This window comes from Hyla sarda, chromosome 9 (assembly GCF_029499605.1).
Source record: "Hyla sarda isolate aHylSar1 chromosome 9, aHylSar1.hap1, whole genome shotgun sequence".
In the NCBI taxonomy this organism is placed as follows: Eukaryota; Metazoa; Chordata; class Amphibia; order Anura; family Hylidae; genus Hyla; species Hyla sarda.
The window spans coordinates 12,278,534-12,304,703 of NC_079197.1; the positions used below are offsets into that span (position 1 = coordinate 12,278,534).

General features: G+C 44.4%; 1 protein-coding gene across 1 annotated transcript in view; it reads left to right on the top strand.

Annotated features, from left to right (window-relative positions):
• The first annotated feature begins 1,607 nt into the window (after positions 1 to 1,607).
• Positions 1,608 to 26,170, top strand: part of GDI1 (GDP dissociation inhibitor 1) — a 30,606-nt gene continuing 6,043 nt past the window's right edge. Inside the window, exons 1-6 of the mRNA XM_056539166.1 lie at positions 1,608 to 1,756; positions 9,488 to 9,595; positions 15,542 to 15,641; positions 21,709 to 21,843; positions 23,426 to 23,624; positions 25,305 to 25,436. Coding sequence (XP_056395141.1) covers positions 1,712 to 1,756; positions 9,488 to 9,595; positions 15,542 to 15,641; positions 21,709 to 21,843; positions 23,426 to 23,624; positions 25,305 to 25,436 — 719 coding nt within the window. The 5' untranslated portion in view covers positions 1,608 to 1,711. The remainder of the gene's footprint in view (positions 1,757 to 9,487; positions 9,596 to 15,541; positions 15,642 to 21,708; positions 21,844 to 23,425; positions 23,625 to 25,304; positions 25,437 to 26,170) is intronic.

Below are 26,170 nucleotides of genomic sequence, written 5' to 3' on the forward strand. Positions count from 1 at the left end.
CTGTGGTCACGACCCAGACCCTCCAGCGCTACCGGACAAGAAACAGGTGGGTGCTGCATGCAATATTGCGGGGGTCCCCAGCGGCAGGACCCCCGCGATCAGACATCTTATCCCCTATCCTTTGGATAGGGGATAAGATGTCTAGGGGTGGAGTACCCCTTTAATGGCAGTCAGGATACCTCTAGCAAGCACATGGAGGGCTGTGCGGCCCCCCCCAAAGAAATGCCACCCCACACCATTACTGACACACCGCCAAACTGGTCATTCTGGAGGATGTTGCAGGCAGCAGAACGTTCTCCACGGTGTCTCCAGACTCACATGTGCTCAGTGTGAACCTGCTTTCATCTGTGAAGAGCACAGGGCGCCAGTGACGAATTTGCCAATCTTGGTGTTCTCTGGCAAATGCCAAACGTCCTGCACGGTGTTGGGCTGTAAGCACAACCCCCACCTGTGGACGTCGGGCCCTCATACCACCCTCATGGAGTCTGGTTCTGACCGTTTGAGTGGACACATGCACATTTGTGACCTGCTGGAGGTCATTCTGCAAGACTCTAGCAGTTCTCCTCCTGCTCCTCCTTGTTGCACAAAGATGGAGGTAGTGGTCCTGCTGCTGGGTTGTTGCCTCCTACGGCCTCCCCCACGTCTCCTGATGTACTGGCCTGTCTCCTGGTAGCGCCTCCATGCTCTGGACACTACGCTGACAGACACAGCAAACCTTCTTGCCACAGCTCGCATTGATGTGCCATCCTGGATGAGCTGCACTACCTGAGCCACTTGTGTGGGTTGTAGACTCCGTCTCATGCTACCACTAGAGTGAAAGCACCGCCAGCATTCAAAAGTGATCAAAACATCAGCCAGGAAGCATAGGATTTGAGAAGTGGTCTGTGGTCCCCACCACCTGCAGAACCACTCCTTTATTGAGGGTGTCTTACTAATTGCCTATAATTTCCACATGTTGTCTGTTCCATGTGAAATTGATTGTCAATCAGTGTTCTTCCTGAGTGGACAGTGGGATTTCACACAAGTGTCAGTGACTTGGAGTTACATTGTGTTGTTTAATGTGTTCCCTTTATTATTTCTTTGCGCAGTGTATATTTTGTTTCCAATATACCAGTGTTTTCCAACCAGTGTGCCTCCAGCTGTTGCAAAACTACAACTCCCAGCATGCCCGGACAGCCGAAGGCTGTCCGGGCATGCTGGGAGTTGTAGTTTTGCAACAGCTGGAGGCACACTGGTTGGGAAACTATGTAGCAGTCCGTATTATATAAGAGATATATGGGGGGGATACATGACACACAGCATCCATCCATCCATCCATCCATCCCCTCAGCAGATGATGCAGGCGCGCACTGATCCGCATCTGGAGCCGCATCACCAAGGTCGTCCACCCTGTTCATCCTCACATGACAGGCTCCGCTCCCCCTCCTCACACTATAAATTAAAAAAATTAAAAAATACATCAAAATACACCCAAATCAGGCTTCCGAGCTGCCCCCGGCCCTCCCCTGCCCCTCCCTCCCCTCCTCTCCTCCGCCACGTCCGATAGCCCCGGCCCCCGGGGGCTGCACGAAGGGACTACTTTGCCGTCGCGGAGGCGTACAGGGCGGTGCTGCCTTTGCAGCCATCTTTGGTCCATTTCCATTTCAGAAGCTGCAGCTTTGCTGAGTTGTGTTGGGCGGAGAGGAGGCTGCGGACCCCGGGCACCTGCACCATGGATGAGGAATACGATGTCATCGTCCTGGGCACCGGCCTGACAGTGAGTATTGCCCGGTGCCCCCTTAGTGATGTGGCAGCCCCTCTTGTCATTGTGGGCACTGCCATTCACTGCTTTTATAATACATTGCCATTCCCTCCTGGCACTACCCTACACCCTGCCCTGCAATAGATATGCCCAGGAAGATGCCATGCATTATAGATGGTGGAGCCTGCGCCTGGCATCATCCATCATTCTGCATCATCTTACATTTGCCCCCTAGATATTGTTGCATCCATTGTCATTGCCCCGTGGCCTGTAGCTCTCTCCTTGGTGCTGAACTGGTTAAATGCAACATAAGCAGGACCCACCCTCTTATGGTGGCACCCCGAGAGTTACAGGAGAGCGGAGATGGGTGCAGTGGGTGGGGGGTCAGTTATTTGTGTTGTGGTTGGGGGGCGCTGTTGTGCGGAGCCGGGTGCAATGGGTGGGGGGTCAGTTATGTGTGCTGTGGTCGGGGGGCACTGTTGTGCAGTGGGTGGGGGCGCTGTGGCGTCCGGGTGGCCCAGCCCCATCTCACTGACGGCTTCAGGTTTCTCTGTCAGGGAGGATTTCACATCCTGGAATCCCAGCTGTAGACATCAATTCATGCAAATCTGCCTGACACATTGTTACGCAGCAACGTGACCAAGGGCTGGAAGCGCACAATGCACAGAATCATACAGATACATGGCGATCATTATGGAGGTTCACAGATACATGGCGTTCACTATGGACGATCACAGATACATGGTGTCACTATGGAGGATCACAGATACATGGCGTTCACTATGGAGGATCACAGATACATGGTGTCATTATGGAGGTTCACAGATACATGGTGTCACTATGGAGGATCACAGATACATGGTGTCATTATGGAGGTTCACAGATACATGGTGTCACTATGGAGGTTCACAGATACATGGTGTCATTATGGAGGTTCACAGATACATGGCGTTCACTATGGACGATCACAGATACATGGTGTCATTATGGAGGTTCACAGATACATGGTGTCATTATGGAGGTTCACAGATACATGGTGTCATTATGGAGGTTCACAGATACATGGTGTCATTATGGAGGTTCACAGATACATGGTGTCATTATGGACGATCACAGATACATGGTGTTCACTATAGAGGATCACAGATACATGGTGTCATTATGGAGGTTCACAGATACATGGTGTCATTATGGAGGTTCACAGATACATGGTGTTCACTATGGACGATCACAGATACATGGTGTCATTATGGCGGTTGACAGATACATGGCGTTCACTATGGACGATCACAGATACATGGTGTCATTATGGAGGTTCACAGATACATGGTGTCATTATGGAGGTTCACAGATACATGGTGTCATTATGGAGGTTCACAGATACATGGTGTCATTATGGACGATCACAGATACATGGTGTTCACTATAGAGGATCACAGATACATGGTGTCATTATGGAGGATCACAGATACATGGCGTTCACTATGGACGATCACAGATACATGGTGTCATTATGGAGGTTCACAGATACATGGTGTCATTATGGAGGTTCACAGATACATGGTGTCATTATGGAGGTTCACAGATACATGGTGTCATTATGGAGGTTCACAGATACATGGTGTTCACTATGGACGATCACAGATACATGGTGTCATTATGGAGGTTCACAGATACATGGTGTTCACTATGGACGATCACAGATACATGGTGTCATTATGGAGGGTCACAGATACATGGTGTCATTATGGACGATCACAGATACATGGTGTTCACTATAGAGGATCACAGATACATGTTGTCATTATGGAGGATCACAGATACATGGCGTTCACTATGGACGATCACAGATACATGGTGTCATTATGGAGGTTCACAGATACATGGTGTCATTATGGAGGTTCACAGATACATGGTGTTCACTATGGACGATCACAGATACATGGTGTTCACTATGGACGATCACAGATGTATGGTGTCACTATGGAGGTTCACAGATGTATGGTGTCACTATGGAGGATCATACAGATACATGGCGGTCACTATGGAGGTTCACAGATGTATGGTGTCACTATAGAGGATCATACAGATACATGGCGGTCACTATGGAGGTTCACAGATGTATGGTGTCACTGTGGACAATCACATATACTTGGCGATCACTGTGGTGGTTCACAGATGTATGGTGTCACTTTGCAGGATCACAGATACATGTTGTCAGTCACTATGGAGGATCACAGATACATGGTGTCACTATAGGGGATCACACAGATACATGGTGTCACTATAGAGGATCACACAGATACATGGTGTTTACAATGGAGGTTCACACAGATACATGGCGTCACTATAGAGGATCACACAGATACATGGTGTCACTATGGAGGATCACACAGATACATGGTGTCACTATGGAGGATCACACAGATACATGGTGTTCACAATGGAGGTTCACACAGATACATGGCGTCACTATAGAGGATCACACAGATACATGGTGTCACTATGGAGGATCACTCAGATACATGGCGTCACTATAGAGGATCACACAGATACATGGTGTCACTATGGAGGATCACACAGATACATGGTGTCACTATGGAGGATCATACAGATACATGGTGTCACTATGGAGGATCACACAGATACATGGTGTCACTATGGAGGGTCACACAGATACATGGTGTCACTATGGAGGATCACACAGATACATTGTGTCACATTGGAGGATCACACAGATACATGGTGTCACTATAGAGGATCACACAGATACATGGTGTCACTATGGAGGATCACACAGATACATGGTGTCACTATGGAGGATCACACAGATACATGGTGTCACTATGGAGGATCACACAGATACATGGTGTCACTATGGAGGGTCACACAGATACATGGTGCCACTATGGAGGATCACACAGATACATGGTGTCACTATGGAGGATCTCTCAGATACATGGTATCACTATGGAGGATCACACAGATACATGGTATCACTATGGAGGGTCACTCAGATACATGGTGTCACTATGGAGGATCTCTCAGATACATGGTATCACTATGGAGGATCTCTCAGATACATGGTGTTCACTATGGAGGATCACACAGATACATGGTATCACTATGGAGGGTCACTCAGATACATGGTGTCACTATAGAGGATCACACAGATACATGGTGTCACTATGGAGGATCACAGATACATGGTATCACTATGGAGGATCACAGATACTGTACATGGTGATCACTATGGAGGATCACAGATACAAGGTGTCACTATAGAGGATCACACAGATACATGGTGTCACTATAGAGGATCACACAGGTACATGGTGTCACTATGGAGGATCACACAGATACATGGTATCACTATGGAGGGTCACTCAGATACATGGTGTCACTATAGAGGATCACACAGATACATGGTGTCACTATGGAGGATCACAGATACATGGTGTCACTATGGAGGATCACAGATACTGTACATGGTGATCACTATGGAGGATCACACAGATACATGGTGTCACTATGGAGGATCACACAGATACATGGTGTCACTATGGAGGATCACACAGATACATGGTGTCACTATGGAGGATCACAGATACATGGTGTCACTATGGAGGATCACAGATATACATGATGTCACTATAGAGGATCACAGATATACATGATGTCACTATAGAGGATCACAGATATACATGGTGTCACTATGGAGGATCACACAGATACATGGTGTCACTATGGAGGATCCCACAGATACATGGTGTCACTATGGAGGATCACTCAGATACATGGTATCACTATGGAGGATCACAGATACATGGTGTCACTATGGAGGATCACAGATACATGGTGTCACTATGGAGGATCACACAGATACATGGTGTCACTATGGAGGATCACACAGATACATGGTGTCACTATGGAGGATCACTCAGATACATGGTATCACTATGGAGGATCACAGATACATGGTGTCACTATGGAGGATCACAGATACATGGTGTCACTATGGAGGATCACACAGATACATGGTGTCACTATGGAGGATCACACAGATACATGGTGTCACTATGGAGGATCACAGATACATGGTGTCACTATGGAGGATCACACAGATACATGGTGTCACTATGGAGGATCACAGATATACATGATGTCACTATAGAGGATCACAGATATACATGATGTCACTATAGAGGATCACAGATATACATGGTGTCACTATGGAGGATCACACAGATACATGGTGTCACTATGGAGGGTCACAGATACATGGTGTTCACTATGGAGGATCACACAGATACATGGTGTCACTATGGAGGATCACATATATACATGGTGTCACTATAGAGGATCACATATATACATGATGTCACTATAGAGGATCACAGATACATGATGTCACTATAGAGGATCACATATATACATGATGTCACTATAGAGGATCACATATATACATGATGTCACTATAGAGGATCACATATATACATGGTGTCACTATAGAGGATCACATATATACATGATGTCACTATAGAGGATTACAGATATACATGATGTCACTATAGAGGATCACATATATACATGATGTCACTATAGAGGATCACATATATACATGATGTCACTATAGAGGATCACATATATACATGATGTCACTAGAGGATCACATATATACATGATGTCACTATAGAGGATCACATATATACATGATGTCACTATAGAGGATCACATATATACATGATGTCACTATAGAGGATCACATATATACATGATGTCACTAGAGGATCACATATATACATGATGTCACTATAGAGGATCACATATATACATGATGTCACTATAGAGGATCACATATATACATGATGTCACTAGAGGATCACATATATACATGATGTCACTATAGAGGATCACATATATACATGATGTCACTAGAGGATCACATATATACATGATGTCACTATAGAGGATCACATATATACATGATGTCACTATAGAGGATCACATATATACATGATGTCACTATAGAGGATCACATATATACATGATGTCACTAGAGGATCACATATATACATGATGTCACTATAGAGGATCACATATATACATGATGTCACTATAGAGGATCACATATATACATGGTGTCACTATAGAGGATCACATATATACATGGTGTCACTATAGAGGATCACAGATATACATGATGTCACTATAGAGGATCACATATATACATGATGTCACTATAGAGGATCACATATATACATGATGTCACTATAGAGGATCACATATATACATGATGTCACTATAGAGGATCACAGATATACATGATGTCACTATAGAGGATCACATATATACATGATGTCACTATAGAGGATCACATATATACATGATGTCACTATAGAGGATCACATATATACATGATGTCACTATAGAGGATCACATATATACATGGTGTCACTATAGAGGATCACATATATACATGGTGTCACTATAGAGGATCACATATATACATGGTGTCACTATAGAGGATCACATATATACATGGTGTCACTATAGAGGATCACATATATACATGGTGTCACTATAGAGGATCACATATATACATGGTGTCACTATAGAGGATCACATATATACATGATGTCACTATAGAGGATCACATATATACATGATGTCACTATAGAGGATCACATATATACATGATGTCACTATAGAGGATCACATATATACATGATGTCACTATAGAGGATCACAGATATACATGATGTCACTATAGAGGATCACATATATACATGATGTCACTATAGAGGATCACAGATATACATGATGTCACTATAGAGGATCACATATATACATGATGTCACTATAGAGGATCACATATATACATGATGTCACTATAGAGGATCACATATATACATGATGTCACTAGAGGATCACATATATACATGATGTCACTATAGAGGATCACATATATACATGATGTCACTAGAGGATCACATATATACATGATGTCACTATAGAGGATCACATATATACATGATGTCACTAGAGGATCACATATATACATGATGTCACTATAGAGGATCACATATATACATGATGTCACTATAGAGGATCACATATATACATGATGTCACTATAGAGGATCACAGATATACATGATGTCACTATAGAGGATCACATATATACATGGTGTCACTATAGAGGATCACATATATACATGATGTCACTAGAGGATCACATATATACATGATGACACTATAGAGGATCACATATATACATGATGTCACTATAGAGGATCACATATATACATGATGTCACTATAGAGGATCACAGATATACATGATGTCACTATAGAGGATCACATATATACATGATGTCACTAGAGGATCACATATATACATGATGTCAATAGAGGATCACATATATACATGGTGTCACTATAGAGGATCACATATATACATGGTGTCACTATAGAGGATCACATATATACATGATGTCACTATAGAGGATCACATATATACATGATGTCACTATAGAGGATCACATATATACATGATGTCACTATAGAGGATCACATATATACATGATGTCACTATAGAGGATCACATATATACATGATGTCACTAGAGGATCACATATATACATGATGTCACTATAGAGGATCACAGATATACATGATGTCACTATAGAGGATCACATATATACATGATGTCACTATAGAGGATCACATATATACATGATGTCACTATAGAGGATCACATATATACATGGTGTCACTATAGAGGATCACATATATACATGATGTCACTATAGAGGATCACATATATACATGATGTCACTATAGAGGATCACATATATACATGATGTCACTATAGAGGATCACATATATACATGATGTCACTATAGAGGATCACATATATACATGATGTCACTATAGAGGATCACATATATACATTATGTCACTATAGAGGATCACATATATACATGGTGTCACTATAGAGGATCACATATATACATGATGTCACTATAGAGGATCACAGATACATGATGTCACTATAGAGGATCACATATATACATGATGTCACTATAGAGGATCACATATATACATGATGTCACTAGAGGATCACAGATACATGATGTCACTAGAGGATCACAGATATACATGATGTCACTATAGAGGATCACATATATACATGATGTCACTATAGAGGATCACATATATACATGATGTCACTATAGAGGATCACATATATACATGATGTCACTATAGAGGATCACATATATACATGATGTCACTAGAGGATCACATATATACATGATGTCACTATAGAGGATCACATATATACATGATGTCACTATAGAGGATCACATATATACATGATGTCACTATAGAGGATCACATATATACATGATGTCACTATAGAGGATCATATATATACATGATGTCACTAGAGGATCACATATATACATGATGTCACTATAGAGGATCACATATATACATGATGTCACTATAGAGGATCACATATATACATGATGTCACTATAGAGGATCACATATATACATGATGTCACTATAGAGGATCACATATATACATGATGTCACTATAGAGGATCACATATATACATGGCATTCACTATGATATCCCCATGTGGTCAGATGTCACAGATCAGGAGGTATTGAATAGTGACCCTATGTATTCAGGACAGTCCTCAGTCATTCATTCTGCTTTTTCTTCCTTTTTTTCAGGAATGCATTTTGTCCGGGATCATGTCTGTTAATGGAAAGAAAGTTCTACACATGGACAGGAACCCGTATTATGGCGGAGAGAGTTCCTCTATCACCCCACTGGAAGAGGTAAAGCCCCAGTACCATGTCATAGTCCATAGTTGTGTTCATTACGCATTGTAGATGTCAGTGTTTCCCAACCAGGGGGCCTCCAGTTGTTGCAAAATTACAACTCCCAGTATGCCCGGACAGCCAAAGGCAAAAAAGAGTTTAAAAAAAGTTTAAAACGCACACACATTAACCCCTTCCTTATTAAAAGTTTAACCTTTTCCCAAATTCCATATAAAAAATATATAAACATAATAAAAATAAACATATGTGGTATTGCCGCATGCGTAAATGTCCGAACTATAAAAATACAAAATCAAACCTATATAAGTAGGGTATCAATTCAATCGTAAGCACCTACGGAATAAAGATAAAGTGTAATTTTTACTTAAAAAATGTACTGCGTAGAAACGGAAGCCCAAAAAATTTACAAAATGGCAATTTTTTCTTCAATTTTGTCGTACAATGATTTTTTTTTTCCGTAGATTTATGGGTAAAATGACTGATGTCATTACAAAGTAGAATTGAAGGTGCAAAAAAAGCCCTCATATGTTTTTTTAGGTGCAAAATTGAAAGAGTTATGATTTTAACCCCTTAAGGACTTAGCCCTTTTTCACCTTAAGGACCGGCCGTTTTTTGCACATCTGACCACTGTCACTTTAAACATTAATAACTCTGGAATGCTTTTAGTTATCATTCTGATTCCGAGATTGTTTTTTCGTGACATATTCTACTTTAACATAGTGGTAAATTTTTGTGGGAAATTGCATCCTTTCTTTGGGAAAAATCCCCAAATTTGATGAAAAAAATGAAAATTTTGCATTTTTCAAACTTTGAAGCTCTCTGCTTGTAAGGAAAATGGATATTCCAAATAAATTTTTTTTGGGTTCACATATACAATATGTCTACTTTATGTTTGCATCATAAAATTTATGAGTTTTTGCTTTTGGAAGACACCAGAGGGCTTCAAAGTTCAGCAGCAATTTTCAAATTTTTCACAAAATTTTCAAACTCCCTATTTTTCAGGGACCAGTTCAGGTTTGAAGTGGATTTGAAGGGTCTTCATATTAGAAATACCCCATAAATGACCCCATTATAAAAACTGCACCCCCAAAGTATTCAAAATGATATTCAGTCAGTGTTTTAACCCTTTAGGTGTTTCACAGGAATAGCAGCAAAGTGAAGGAGAAAATTCAAAATCTTCATTTTTTACACTTGCATGTTCTTGTAGACCCAATTTTTGAATTTTTGCAAGGGGTAAAAAGGAGAAAATTTTTACTTGTATTTGAAACCCAATTTCTCTCGAGTAAGCACATACCTCATATGTCTATGTAAAGTGTTCAGCGGGCGCAGTAGATGGCTCAGAAGGGAAGGAGCGACAAATGGTTTTTGGGGGGCATGTCACCTTTAGGAAGCCCCTATGGTGCCAGAACAGCAAAAAAAAAACACATGGCATACCATTTTGGAAACTAGACCCCTCGGGGAACGTAACAAGGGGTAATGTGAACCTTAATACCCCACAGGTGATTCATGACTTTTGCATATGTAAAAAAATAAAATAAATTTTTTACCTAAAATGCTTGGTTTCCCAAAAATTTTAAATTTTTAAAAAGGGTAATAGCAGAAAATACCCCCCAAAATTTGAAGCCCAATTTCTCCCGATTCAGAAAACACCCCATATGGGGGTGAAAAGTGCTCTGCTGGTGCACTACAGGTCTCAGAAGAGAAGGAGTCACATTTGGTGTTTTGGAAGCAAATTTTTCTCTGGGGGCATGCCACATTTAGGAAGCCCCTATGGTGCCAGGACAGCAAAAAAAAAAACCCCATGGCATACCATTTTGGAAACTAGACCCCTCGGGGAACGTAACAAGGGGTAATGTGAACCTTAATACCCCACAGGTGTTTCACGGCTTTTGCATATGTAAAAAAAACAAAACATTTTTTACCTAAAATGCTTTGTTTCACAAAAATTTTACATTTTTAAAAACGGTAATAGCAGAAAATACGCCCCAAAATTTGTAACACAATTTCTCCCGAGTACGGCGATACCCCATATGTGGCCCTAAACTGTTGCCTTGAAATACGACAGGGCTCCAAAGTGAGAGCGCCATGCGCATTTGAGGCCTGAATTAGGGACTTGCATAGGGGTGGACATAGGGGTATTCTACGCCAGTGATTCCCAAACAGGGAGCCTCCAGCTGTTGTAAAACTCCCAGCATGCTTGGACAGTCAGTGGCTGTCTGGCAATACTGGGAGTAGTTGTTTTGCAACAGCTGGAGGCTCCATTTTGGAAACAGTGGCGTACCAGATGTTTTTCATTTTTATTGGGGAGGGGAGGGGGGCTGTGTAGGGGTATGTGTATATGTAGTGTTTTTTACTTTTTATTTTATTGTGTGTTAGTGTAGTGTAGTGTTTTTATGGTACAGTCACACGGGCGGGGGTTCACAGTAGTTTCTCGCTGGCAGTTTGAGCTGTGGCAGAAAATTTGCCGCAGCTCAAACTTGCAGCCGGATGCTTACTGTAAACCTCCGCCCATGTGAGTGTACCTTGTACGTTCACATTGGGGGGAAACATCCAGCTGTTGCATAACTACAACTCCCAGCATGTACGGTCTATCAGTGCATGCTGGGAGTTGTAGTTTTGCAACAGCTGGAGGCACACTGGTTGTGAAACACCGAGTTTGGTAACAAACTCTGTGTTTTGCAACCAGTGTGCCTTCAGCTGTTGCAAAACTACAACTCCCAGCATGCAATGATAGACCGTACATGCTGGGAGTTGTAGTTATGCAACAGCTGGAGGCATACTACTTTGGCTGGGGATGCTGGGGATTGTAGTTTTGCAACAGCTGGAGACACACTGGTTTGCTACTTAACTCAGTGTTTCACAACCAGTGTGCCTTCAGCTGTTGCAAAACTATAACTCTCAGCAGTCACCGACAGCCAACGGGCATGCTGGGAGTTGTAGTTATGCAACCAGCAGATGCACCACTACAACTCCCAGCATGCACTTTAGCTGATTGTGCAAGCTGGGAGTTGTAGTTATACAACAGCTGAAGGTACACTTTTCCATAGAAAAAATGTGCCTCCAGCTGTTGCAAAACTATAAGTCCCAGCATGCCCATAAGGGAATGCTGGGAGTTGTGGTGGTCTGCCTCCTGCTGTTGCATAACTACAGCTCCCAGCATGCCCTTTTTGCATGCTGGGAGCTGTTGCTAAGCAACAGCAGGAGGCTGTCAATCAACTCCAACTGCTGCTCCAGCCGCCGCACACAGGTCAGTCCGTCGTCGTCGTCGCTCCTGGGGCCCCGATCCCAACATTGATGCCGGGGATCGGGGTCCCCAGCTCCCAGGGTCTTCTTCCCGCACCCGCTCACGTCCTCCGGAAGAGGGGCGGAGCGGGTTGCGGGAGTGACACCCGCAGCAGGTGCCCTGATTGGTCGGCCTGTAAACCGGTCGACGAATCAGGGCGATCGTGAGGTGGCACCAGTGCCACCTCACCCCTGCTGGCTATGGCTGTTCGGGGCCGTCAGAGACCAGCCTGTAATACCGGGTCACTGGAGACTCGATTGACCCGTAATCCGCCGCAGATCGCTGGGCTGAATTGTACAGCGATCTGGGGGGTCATGCCGACATGGGGGGTCATCATGGGCGATATGCCGCGATGCCTGCTGAACGATTTAATAGAAGTCTCTGAAGACTGAGTTAATCATCTGGGGGTCTGACACCACAGCACCTTCACCAGCCCTCATACATAGAATAGAGGCGGCTGGCCGACTAGTTCTCGCCAAATAAGCCTGCAACTTCCCATTCTTGTCCCCAAACTCAAAAAGGGCCGCCTCCCTGTCTGCCAATCACAACTGGATCTTATCCCTCTGAACCACCAAAAGACACCTCTGGGCCCTAGCCCACGCCCTCTCATTATCTAGGGAGGGATCCCTGACATACTCCACCTCCAAAGTATTCACCTCCACCTGCAGCCCAGCCTCCATAGCTGACCTAAGCTTCCTCTGGCCCCTCACACCCGCTACAAAGGCACCCTGTATCGTGGTCTTATATGCATCCCACTGCTCCCAGTACTCAGCATGAGCCACCCCCAACGCCTCCGCCACAGCCTCAGCCCTCAACCAGCCAGGGTGCATGCACCAAAGACTTGAAGTTGAGGACTACAAGTACAGCCGAGTGGTCTGAGATCCCCCTAGTGGTGTGGGAAACATGAGGAAAAAGCCGAGAGAACAATGTAATATCACTAATCTCCCAAAAATGGTCACAAGCCGTCTGGGAAACAACCAACCGCAAGGATTTAGTAATCAGCACAGAGACACCCCTAGCGTAGTTAGAGGCATGATAACCTCGCCCTATCCAGGCCCTTCTGGCCCATTATATGAGTCTCTTGTAGACATATAATATGAGGAGACTGACGTTTCACAAAGTCTAAGCATAAATTTGGAGTTAAGCCCCCCGCACGTTCCAGCTAACTACCCTTAGGGTCCCCATCATCACAAGCAGGTAAGAGCAAACACGGGAAAGACCAAGGGAGGACCAGAGCAAGGAAGGAGAGAGCACCGGGACCACACATACCGCTCCCATCCAACACAAAAACCGACAGGGCACAAACATAAAACACTGATTTGAATAAGCATAAACAAAACATTCCCCAAAACTTCCCTGTCTAGCACTAAACAGACAGAATACAAACTCTATGCCCTAACACAGTGCACACCTATACCCTAAATGCAACTACCTTGGGGCGTTAGAAGAACGCCTAGTAAACTGATCAGCTAATACCAGAACCCTCCCGCCACCCCACCATTAACACTAAAATGGCCGGTAACTAAGGAAAATGACCGCCAGAGAACCCCTAAGGAGAAACGGGACCTAGGAAGATTCATTGGGCAAACTAGCTCCCTAACCGCTAACTAAGTACAGTCCAGTACAGTTCAGTCCGGAGGTCTGACAGGCGGTGCCGCATCAACCTAGTGGAGAGCCTCAGTCGGGGAGGTGAAGAATTTATTGGAGGCCCCATCCACCACCCTCAGGCGAGCAGGATACAACATTGGGTAGCGGTAGCCCTTTGCACGAAGCTCCGACCGGACCTCAGTGAACTGAACCCACTGCTTGCGTAACTCCACGGAGAAGTCCAGATAAAAGGATACTTCTCTACCACCACAGATGACTTCTCCCTTAATTCGCACCGTACGAAGAACAGAATCCCTGTCTTTGAAGTGGAGAAGTTTCACCATTTAATGAACCCCTCTCAATTTATGTTTATCTACCCCTATCATGTCACTCACTACCCCTCTGTTTCATGTTCATTTCCTCTTTTGATGTTCAACCCCCTCATTTTATGTCCCATCCCTACCATTAGCCAATATTCTTATATGCCAAGTAATAATATGGTGTTGGGTCGCGGGGTAAACATAAAAAACTGATGCTTGCCTAGCCCCAATCCTCCGTTGGTCTGCCATAGACCCCGTTCTCTTCCGTGCGGTCCCAGTATCTTCTGTGCTTCCTTCTTCTGAGACAAGTAGCTGGTTTCAGGACCTTTCCCCGTCAGCCAATCAGTGACGGAGACAGGACATTGCTGTGGACAGTGATTGGCTGAGCGTGAAGGTCCAGCAAGCAGCTACTTGTCCCAGGAGAAGGTACCGGGACCGCACGGAGGAGAACGGGATCTGCAGGAGACCAATGGGGATCGGGGCTAGGTAAGCTCCCACGCCCCAGAACCATATTACACACACACATGGGAGTCGGGTGAAAGGTAGTGAACAACTGGACCCACACAGGAATCGGGTTTGGGCCCTTGCGGCCGCAGACATTCAAATGCAAGGTGATAATCGCAGGATTTAGCAGGCATGTAGTTGTGAATATCACAATTCAATTGTTTTTGCGATAAATCGTTCAGCCCCAATTTGTATGTGTCTTAGAATATGGGGCTTTCATCTTAACAATATCTATTGTTCCACCTTCAGCTCTACAAAAGGTTTGAAATCTCAGACGGTCCATCTGAGAGCATGGGGCGTGGACGTGACTGGAACGTGGATCTGATCCCCAAATTTCTTATGGCTAATGGTGAGTCAGTATTGGTGTAATCGTGTTATAATGGGGGTACTACATCTGCCCAATGGGGCACATCCTACTTGTCTTGTGGTCAAAGGAGGCAGCTGTGTAATAGGGATCAACCGATTATCTGTTTGGCCGATATTATCGGCTGATAATCACGATTTTGGGCATTATCGGTATCGGCAATTACCCTGCCGATAATGCCCCGCACCGCACCCCCCACCACACCACCGCTGCCGGTGCCCCATTGCCTCCCCCATCCCTGGTTTTATAATTACCTGTTACCAGGGTCCGCGCTATTTGTTGCTCCTGTGGTGTCCTGAGCTGTCCTGCATTACGCTGTGCGCTCCGCCGTCAGTGCGCACAGTGACGGCTCGGGACGGGAGCCAGAAGAAGCGCGGACCCTGGGCCCCGCGAACAGGTAATTATAAAACCAGGGGTGGGGCAGTGGATAAACTCAGGACGGGCAGAGGGAGAGAGGCGGGCGGCGGCGGTCTCTGGGCGGGGGGGGGGGGGCAGTGGCGGTAGCACTTTCCGGCGGCAGCCCTATGCGCATAGTGAGTTTTGGAGGCAGGGCCTGCGTGACTGTGACGAGCGGCTCCACCTCCAAAACTCACTGCACGCATAGGGATGCCGCCGGAAAGCCCTGTGTGTTTAGTGAGCGAGGAACACGCAGCGTATTTCCCGCTGCTGCCGTAAATTTTGCGCAGCGTGAAATATGCTGCGTATACCCCATGTGGGAACACACCCTTAAGGGTAGGGTCACACATAACTGATCTGCAGCGTATTTCACGCTTTGGATCCGCCAGTGACCCGACCCATAGTGTGCCTCCAGCTCTGACCAAAAGCTCTGCGGCTGCTCCACGATGTCTGAGTACTCTGCGCGTGTGCGTGGCCCCTATGTGGCTACAGGCTATTACTTCAATAGTGTTGAACTGCAATACTGGACACAACCTGTGAACAGGTGTGGTGCTGTTTCCGGAAAGAAGCAGGCATGTCTTTCTTATTCTCTACAACCCTTTTAACTACCTTGTGTCCTAATGTCAAATCTATCCGCACCTTTGGTACACACTGGATATCAGACTGGGCTTTTATATGCGCTTGGGAGCAGAGCCAATATACAGTGGTCCCTCAACATACGATGGTAATCCGTTCCAAATGGACCATCGTTTGTTGAAACCATCGTAGTGTTGAGGGATCCGTGCAATGTAAAGTATATGATGTAATACTCACCTGTCCCCGCCGCTCTGGACCCGTCACCGCTGCCCTGGATGTCACCCTCCATTGCTGTTGCCATGTCCCCGGGGTGTCCCCGCCGCTCCGGACGTCTCTGCTTCCTCGAGATCCTCGCTCTCCATCGCCGCCATCACGTCACTAAGCACGCCGCTCCTATTGGATGACGGGGCGGCGTGATGACGACGATGGAGTGCGCCGGCGATGCAGGGGATCCCGAAGAGGACGCTCCAGAGCCCTGAGGACAGGTAGGAGACCTTCACCGGAGCACATGGGGCACCGTAAACGGCTATCCGGTGGCAGCTGAAGCAGTCTGCGCTGCCAGATAGCCGTTTATGCGATGGCCCCGACATACAAAAGCATCGTATGTTGATGCTGCCTCTGAGAGGCCATCGCATGTTGAAATGATCGTATGTCGGGGCCATCGTAGGTTGGGGGGGGGGGGTCACTGTACACGAGGCTACATGTCTGTGGGCACAAGATATTGAAGTAGAGAAGCTTGGGGGGGTTTGTAAGATTTCCCCACTGAATAACAGGAAGCCGAATGGTAAAACTTAAAGAGGAAATCCCGAGATTGCAGTCTTATGTTTCCGCTCAGCTGTGTGCACAGGGATCTCCTCATATGTACAGTCAGGGTGGAGATCTCTTATGAGATCAGATTTACACAAGTGTAAGGGGAAGGTTCTGGGACAGGGGAAGGGGAAGGTTCTGGGACAGTCACCTATATACCTTTATATGAAGGGGTCACAGTCCATAAGGTGCCCAGGTTGGCATCAGCTGCTTTACCAAATCCGTCTTGTTTTGCCCATGGCGAACAATCACGACATTGATAAATCTGGGCCGATGTTTAACCCCTGAATGACGCAGCCAATTTAGATTTTTTTGCGTTTCCATTTTTTCCTCCCCAGCCTAACCCGCCTTATAACCACATTATTTTCTTATCTACAGAGCCATGTAAGGGCTGTTTATTTTATTTTTTTTTATTTTTTTTTTGCAAAACCAATTGTACTTAGTAGTCACATCTTTTATTATAAAATGTGTGGTGGAACTGAAAAAATTATAATTTTAGAGGTGAAATAATATAATAATAATAATAAAATAAAAAAACACAACAATTATTTGGCAGCTTTTGGGGGCTTTGGTTTTAACTTTTTATGGTTTTTACTTTTTTTAACTTTATTATAGGAGTCAATACAATTGCAGCCATACCCAATGTATAGCTATTGCGTAACATTGATTAGTGCAATCGAGGCTCTACTAGTACAGATTGTTTGAGGCAGCCTGTAAAAGCATATGTATTATGGCAGGAAAAGAGGCCTAGTATAGTGGCTGCCATAGTAACTGATCAGCAATCCACTATACCAGTGGTCTCCAACTAGAGATGAGCGAACTTACAGTAAATTCGATTCGTCACGAACTTCTCGGCTCGGCAGTTGATGACTTATCCTGCGTAAATTAGTTCAGCCTTCAGGTGCTCCCGTGGGCTGGAAAAGTTGGATACATTCCTAGGACTGTATCCACCTTTTCCAGCCCACCGGAGCACTGGAAAGCTGAACTAATTTACGCAGGATAAGTCATCAACTGCCGAGCCGAGAAGTACGTGACGATTCGAATTTACTGTTAGTTCGCTCATCTCTATCTCCAACCTGCGGACCTCCAGATGTTGCAAAACTACAATTCCCAGCATGCCCGGACAGCCAACGGCTGTCCGGGCATGCTGGGAGTTGTAGTTTTGCAACATCTGGAGGTCCGCAGGTTGAAGACCACTGCACTATACATTGCAGAGGTGTCCATCAGGCACCTGTCATTTAGCCCTTTAAATGCCACAATAACTATTGATAGCAACAAGTACTCACCAGGTGTGTGGCTCGCTCAAACATTCCCACCTGCACCTGACGTAATAGGTACGACATATTGCAAAAAAGGGGTTAATCCTGATGAATAAGCTTGTTGTTCCAGTGAGAAATAGGCATCTACTACTAACCCCTGATGCCGCTTATCTCCTGAAGAGATACATACATAGCAAACTGATGGCAGATCCCATCGATAGGTGCAATCAGTAGACAGATCTCTAAGACAGGGTTTCCCAAGTGGTGTGCCTCCAGCTTTTGCAAAACTACAACTCCCAGCATGCACGGACTGCCAAAGGCATGCTGGGATTTGCAGTTTTGCAGCAACAGGAGGCACCCTGGTTAGGAAACCCTGCTAAGGAGTAGGCCAGCTTAAAGGGGTACTCCACTGGAAAACATTTATATATATATATATATATATATATATATATATATATACGGTATATATATCAACTGGTTCCAGAAAGTTAAACAGATTAGTAAATTACTTCTATTTAAAAATCTTAATCCTTCCAGTACTTATCAGCTGCTATATGCTCCACAGGAAGTTGTTTGCTTTTTGAATTTCCTTTCTGTCTGACCACAGTGCTCTCTGCTGACACCGCTGTCCATTTTAGGAACTGTACAGAGTAGGAGCAAATCCCCATAGCAAACCTATCTTGCTCTGGACAGTTCCTGACATGGACAGAGGTGGCAGCAGAGAGCACTGTGGTCAGACAGAAAGGACATTCAAAAAGAAAAGAACTTCCTGTGGAGCATATAGCAGCTAATAAGTACTGGAAGGATTAAGATTTTTTTAAATAGAAGTCATTTACAAATCTGTTTAACTTTCTGGCACCAGTTGATTTAAAAAAAAAAAAATGTTTTCCAGTGAAGTACCCCTTTAAGTGGGGCTGTCAAGGGAAACATAGGACTGAGGGGGGGGGGGGTCTACACTTACAGATTATTTTCACGCTTTGCAAATGGCTAAAGTAGTGACCGCTGCATCCAAAAGTGTCTCCCAAGACCAATTTGGAAAAAGAACTTAGCTAGTAGAACAAAAATAAAAAACGCAAAAGAAACAAAAGACTAACAAAAAAATAAAAAAACAGCAACAAACATAGACCAGACCAAAATAAATAAAAGAAATGATAAATTACAACAGACAGTTTTAGTTTCAGGCAGATTGAGAAATCTGGGTCATTGTGTCTCACGTGACAAGGGGAGTGGCTTTGGAGGAATAGGTGTGGCCTAAAAAGAGCCGAAAGTTTGTTGTCGAATTTTGGTACAAAATAATACAAAAAAATAATTGGTACAAAAAGTTAGACAAATCTATAGATCACAGCAAATGTGTCAAACAGCCTGAGCTGCTGTGATCGACGTATCATATTCTTAGGCTAAGTTCACACTGTGACATTTCTATGCAGAATTTCTGCTGGAGATCGAGCCGGCGGCACGCTAGGACCACGTGGACTACATTGCCGTCCCCATAGATGGCAATGCATTTCTGAGCAGATCTCCCAAAAGATGCACCCAGAAATGCATTGCAGTCTATGGGGGCAGCAATGCAGTCTGCTCGGTCCTAGCACCGCCGGCTCTATCTCCAGCAGAAATTCTGCCCAGAAATTCCACAGTGTGAACCTTAGGGTCTATTTAAAGCCCATAGACTTCTGTAGGATTCCGCACACTCCCTGAATTTCCGCTTGTGGAATTCCGCTATTGGGAATTCAGAAGTGTAAATGGGAGTGCGGAATCCCATAGAAGTCTATGGGCTTTCATTTTAGGCGGAATTCCGCAAGCAGAAATTCTGCCATGTGAATAGACCCTTAGGCTAGGTTCACACTGCGGAATCTCTGGGCAGAAAATTTCCGCCCGGAGATTCCGAGTGCGGCCAGCATCGACTGAATCAGTCGGCGCTAGGACCACACGGACACTGCAGTCTCCAATAGACTGCAATGTGTTCCGCGAGTATTTCCACCTGAAGAATGAGCAACGCCATTCTTCAGGTGGAAATTTTCTGCCCCCCCCCCAACATACACACAAAAAAAAAAAACTGAAACTAGGAGCAGGTTGCAAACAGCTGCATATCATGGGTTCTGAACATAAATGAAGGAATAGATATTACACTCAGTACAAGGAAACCGATAACATAAAAACTACTTTCTCATAGCTAAACCAATGACCACCCAAGCTTCCCACAAAGTCATAAAACCAATAACTAGTCCGTGCAAAACCAACCAATGTCTACTCTGGTGCTTTGCACGGCTCTTTTGTTTGTTCACACTCGTATGTCAACATTACAGAACTGGTGTGACATGTACAGAGCAGGGGGAGCCGCTGGGGAAAAGAGCGAATCAAGTAGATAGTATTACACACCTGACGTCTAAAGAGACAGTCCGTCTGGATTCAGGGGGGCAAATAGAGGGGTTTCAATCATTGTGTAGATTCTGTGGTCTATTTCTGGATTCCTTCTGCTCCTCATGGGAGTATATGGTGTATTAAAGGGGTTTTCCAATCTAATTTCTTCTATACAGGATACGGTATAATTAGCTGATTGCAGGGGGGGGGGCATCTAAAAAAATAAGGACACCAGTTCCCCTTTAGAATAAAGCGCATTTTCTATGTGAGCTTCCAGAAACAGCCGAATACTGTACTCGAATACTGTACCATAGAGAATGAATGGAGTGGTGGTGCGCATGCGCATGCGCAATATAGTAACATAGTTTGTAAGGCCAAAAAAAGACAAGAGTCCATCGAGTTTAAAGGACAACTGTGGTGCGAGACTTTTCTATATTGCTGTGCCCGGGCTGGGGATAACTTTATAAGATGGTAAAATCCCCGTACTGTGTAAATTATAATCACGGTGGTCCTGGAGACCACGGGAACACATTTATTATTTTTTATTTCCTTTTGTACATTTTGCACAATTTTGTAGAAAATAACCCGATCCCTGGACGTCCTGATTCTGAGTGCCGGGTATTGCGGTAGTATTAATCCTGTTCTTTTGGTTACAGGCCAGCTGGTGAAGATGCTGCTGTACACCGAGGTCACTCGCTACCTGGACTTCAAAGTGGTGGAGGGAAGCTTTGTGTACAAAGGAGGGAAGATATACAAAGTCCCGTCAACCGAAACCGAGGCCCTGGCGTCCAGTAAGTGAACGCAGCGTTAGGCGGTAGTAAAATCCAGGACACAACACTTTGTATATTAAAGTTATACTAAACCAGGACGCCCCCATAGACTCGCTAGTGTAGTCCAGTTAGCCTTCAGCTGTTGAAAAACTACAACTGCCAGCTTGCCCGGACAGCCAACGGCTGTCCGGGCATGCTGGGAGTTGTAGTTTTGCTACAGCTGGAGGCACCCTTGTTGGGAAACAATTCTTTTGTACCTCCTATAGTAACTTTCTTCTAAGTCAATGTGCTACCTGGCAAGGAGCCTTACAACATGACTAAAGCTATTAGCTAATCCCTAGTTTAAGACTTACTGTTAAAGGGGTACTCCGGTAAATAAATAAAAAATGTTCTCGGTTGCTCTTCATTGAGGGACACCTTACTGATGGGTATATGCTCTTGCCACTAGGAGGTGCTGACCAGGGCTGTGGAGTCGACTCCCCGACCCCGACTCCTCTGTATTAATATGCGAATGTATTTATAAACACTTACAGTTGAATCCAAGAAGCTTTTCCACCAAGTTCTTCTAAGCTCTTCTAGCAGAAAGAGGTAGTTGGGCAGAAGCTGCTGCCTTCTCCTTTTTGTGTGCTGATCTGCTGCTGAAGATAGGGCAGTGGGAGGATCCAGGAAGGGGCATTTATTATAAAACATGATTTCCCTAGTAGAATCCCATAGTCATGTTTAAAGTTTAAGCTAACAATCAGAGTTTACAAGTTTTTATAGCCTTAGCTGAATGGCAGCAGTTTTTCCAATGGTTTACAGCTTCAGTCTTGAACTATTGACCCTCCATTCCCTTCACTTATACAAGTGTCTCTAGTCCTGCAAAAAACAGACTGTATCTGCATGATTTGTTCCTGCTTTGGAAGGTTTCTGACATGGACAGAGGTGGCAGTAGAGAGCACTGTGGTCAGACTGGAAAGAACTACACAACTTCCTCTAGAGCATACAGCAGCTGATAAGTCCTGGAAGGATTAAAGGGATATTCCAGGAAAAAACTTTTTATTTATTTATTTGTATCAACTGGCTACAGAAAGTTGAACAGATTTGTAAATGACTTCTATTAAACAATCTTAATCCTTTCAATAATTATCAGCTGCTGAAGTTGAGTTGTTGTTTTCTGTCTGGCAACAGTGCTCTCTGCTGACATCTCTGTTTGTCTCGGGAACTGCACAGAGTAGAAGAGGTTTGCTATGGGGATTTGTTTCTAAACTGGGCGGTTCCCGAGAAACACTTAGACAGAAAAGAACAACTCAACTTCAGCAGCTCATAAGTACTGAAAGGATTAAGATTTTTTATAGAAGTAATTTACAAATCTGTTTAACTTTCTGGAGCCAGTTGATATATATAAAACATTTTTTTTTCCTGGAATACCCCTTTAAGATTTTTATATAGAACTAATTTACAAATCTGTAGAACTTTATGCCACCAGTTTACTTAGAAATGTTTTTTTCTCCACCGGAGTACCCCTTTAACTTACAGCATCCGACACATAAAAAAAAGACAACTCCCATCATGCCCCAAGAGCTGATTTTACCTCCAGTCTTTTGTTTTGTTTTCTTCATAGATCTCATGGGGATGTTTGAAAAACGCAGATTTCGCAAGTTTTTGGTCTTTGTAGCCAACTTTGACGAGAACGACTCGAAGACATTTGAAGGTGTGGACCCAAAAAGCACCAACATGCGAGATGTGTACAAGAAATTCGACTTAGGGCAGGACGTCATTGATTTCACCGGCCACGCCCTGGCGCTGTACAGAACCGATGAGTAAGTGGAACATTTAACACGGCGTTTATTCAGTAATAGAATTTATTTAGACTTGCAGCAATGTCTGTTGATTCGCTACAGTCACATGGTGGAAATTCTGTGATTCCGCTCAAATTATGTTCTGCAAAGTTTTGCCGAATTTCCACAGAATTGCTCAAAATGCGGAATTCTGCTGAAAATTAAAGCCCCATTGACTTTAGTGGGATTATGCATGGAGTTCTGCCAAATTTAAAGGGGTACTCCACTGCTCAGTGTTTGGAACAAACTGTTCCGAATGCTGGAGCCGAACGCTGTCCCATGAAACATTGTCCTTAAAGGGGTACTCCGCTGCTCAGCGTTTGGAATAAACTGTTCCGAAGAGCCGGGAGCTCGTGATGTCATAGCCCCGCCCCTTCATGATGTCCCACCCCGCCCCCTCATGCCGTCACACCGGCCCCTTCAATGCAAGTATATGGGAGGGGGCGTGAGGGCGCTTACGCCCCCTCCCATAGACTTGCATTGAGGGGGTGGGGCATGACATCATGAAGGGGCAGGGTGGGGCGTCATGAAGGGGCGGGGCTATGACATCACAAGCTCCCGGCTTTTTTTTTTAAATCAACTGGTGCCAAAAAGTTAAACAGATTTGTAAATTCCTTCTATTTAAAAAAATCTTAATCCTTCCAGTACTTATTAGCCACTGAATACTACAGAGGAAATTCTTTTCATTTTGGAACACAGAGCTCTCTGCTGACATCACGAGCACAGTGCTCTCTGCTGACACCTCTGTCCATTTTAGGAACTGTCCAGAGCAGCATATATTTTCTATGGGGATTTTCTCCTACTCTGGACAGTTCTTAAAATGGACAGAGATGTCAGCAGAGAACACAGTGCTCGTAATGTCAGCAGAGAGCACTGTGAAGAAAGGAATTTCCTCTGTAGCATACAGCAGCTAATAAGTACTGGAAGGATTATGATTTTTTAATAGAAGTAATTTACAAATCTTTTTAACTTTCTGGCACCAGTTGATAAAAAATAAAGGTTTTTCACCGGAGTACCCCTTTAAGCTTTATTAGGATACCCTGACAGATTAACATTTAGGCTAGGTTCACACTGCAGAATTTCTGCCGGAGATCGAGCCGGCGGCACTAGGACCGCGCAGACTACATTGCCGTCCCAGTAGATGGCAATGTATTTCTGAGCAGATCTCCCAAAAGATCCACCCAGAAATGTATTGCCGTCTATGGGGGGCAGCAATGCAGTCTGCTCGGTCCTAACGCCGCCGGCTCGATCTCCGGCAGAAATTCTGCCCAGAAATTCTGCAGTATTGAACCCAGCCTAAGGCTACATTCACACTACGTAATTTTAGAGCAGAGAAATTTCACTTGGAAATTCCCATGCAGCAGCCTCCCGTTGTCTTTAATGGGATTCTGCTGCTCTGTGCACACTACAGAATTTCTGCGGTGGGAAATTCTGCTGCAGAAATTTAAATTCCGCACTGGAATTTGCTAAGAAATGCATTGAAGTGCAGGGAATGTCCATCCGAAGTTTCTCTGGGCAGACTTTCCGTAGTGTGAACATAGCCTTAGGACCACAGCACTGCTTAGAATTGTACAGGATTACAGCTCGCCTAGAGAAGGGCATTGTTTGCAGTTTGTATGGATGTGGTTGGGTTTGGGTAACATCTATTTTACTTTCATTTAGTTATTTGGATCAGCCATGCCTGGAAACCATCAATCGTATCAAGCTGTACAGCGAGTCCCTGGCAAGATACGGAAAGAGCCCTTATCTGTACCCTCTGTATGGCCTGGGGGAGCTGCCTCAAGGATTTGCCAGGTGAGGTTTTTTTTAACTCTTTATTTTGTTAAAGGGGTACTCCCCTGCTCAGCGTTTGGAACAAAGAGTCGGGAGCGCGTGACGTTATAGACCCGCCCCCCTCATTATGTCACACCCCGCCCCCTCAATGCAAGTCTATGGGAGGGGGCGTGTCACGCCCCCTCCCATAGACTTGCATTGAGGGGGCGGGGCGTGACATCAAGAGGGGGCGGGGCTATTATGTCACAAGCTCTAAGCATTCGGAACATTTTGTTCCAAACGCTGAGCAGCGGAGTACCCCTTTAAAGGGCTTTTTTTTTTTTTAACTACTACAGTGCTGGGGCGAAGGGACAAGTGCTTGATGCAGGACCTGCCGGCTCAGTCAGTCAATGGCCACAGTGATGACCCCTCTAGGAGGTCCTGCATCAAGCCCTCGTCTCAGTATCAGAGAGAAGATTGGGAGCCCAGACAGAGGCGGAAAGGAGCTACAGGGGACTGGGGCTAGTGAAGTATAAGGATATTTTTTTCTATTTTCCTTAGTTTTATTTATTTATTTATTTTTTACTCTTTATTTATAAAACACTGGATAACCCATTTTAAAGGTGAAAATTTTTTTTTTTTTAAATCAACTGGTGCCAGAAAGTTAAACAGATTTGTAAATTACTTCTATTAAAAAATCTTAATCCTTTCAGTACTTATGAGCTGCTGAAGTTGAGCTGTTCTTTTCTGTCTAAGTTCTCTCTGATGACACCTGT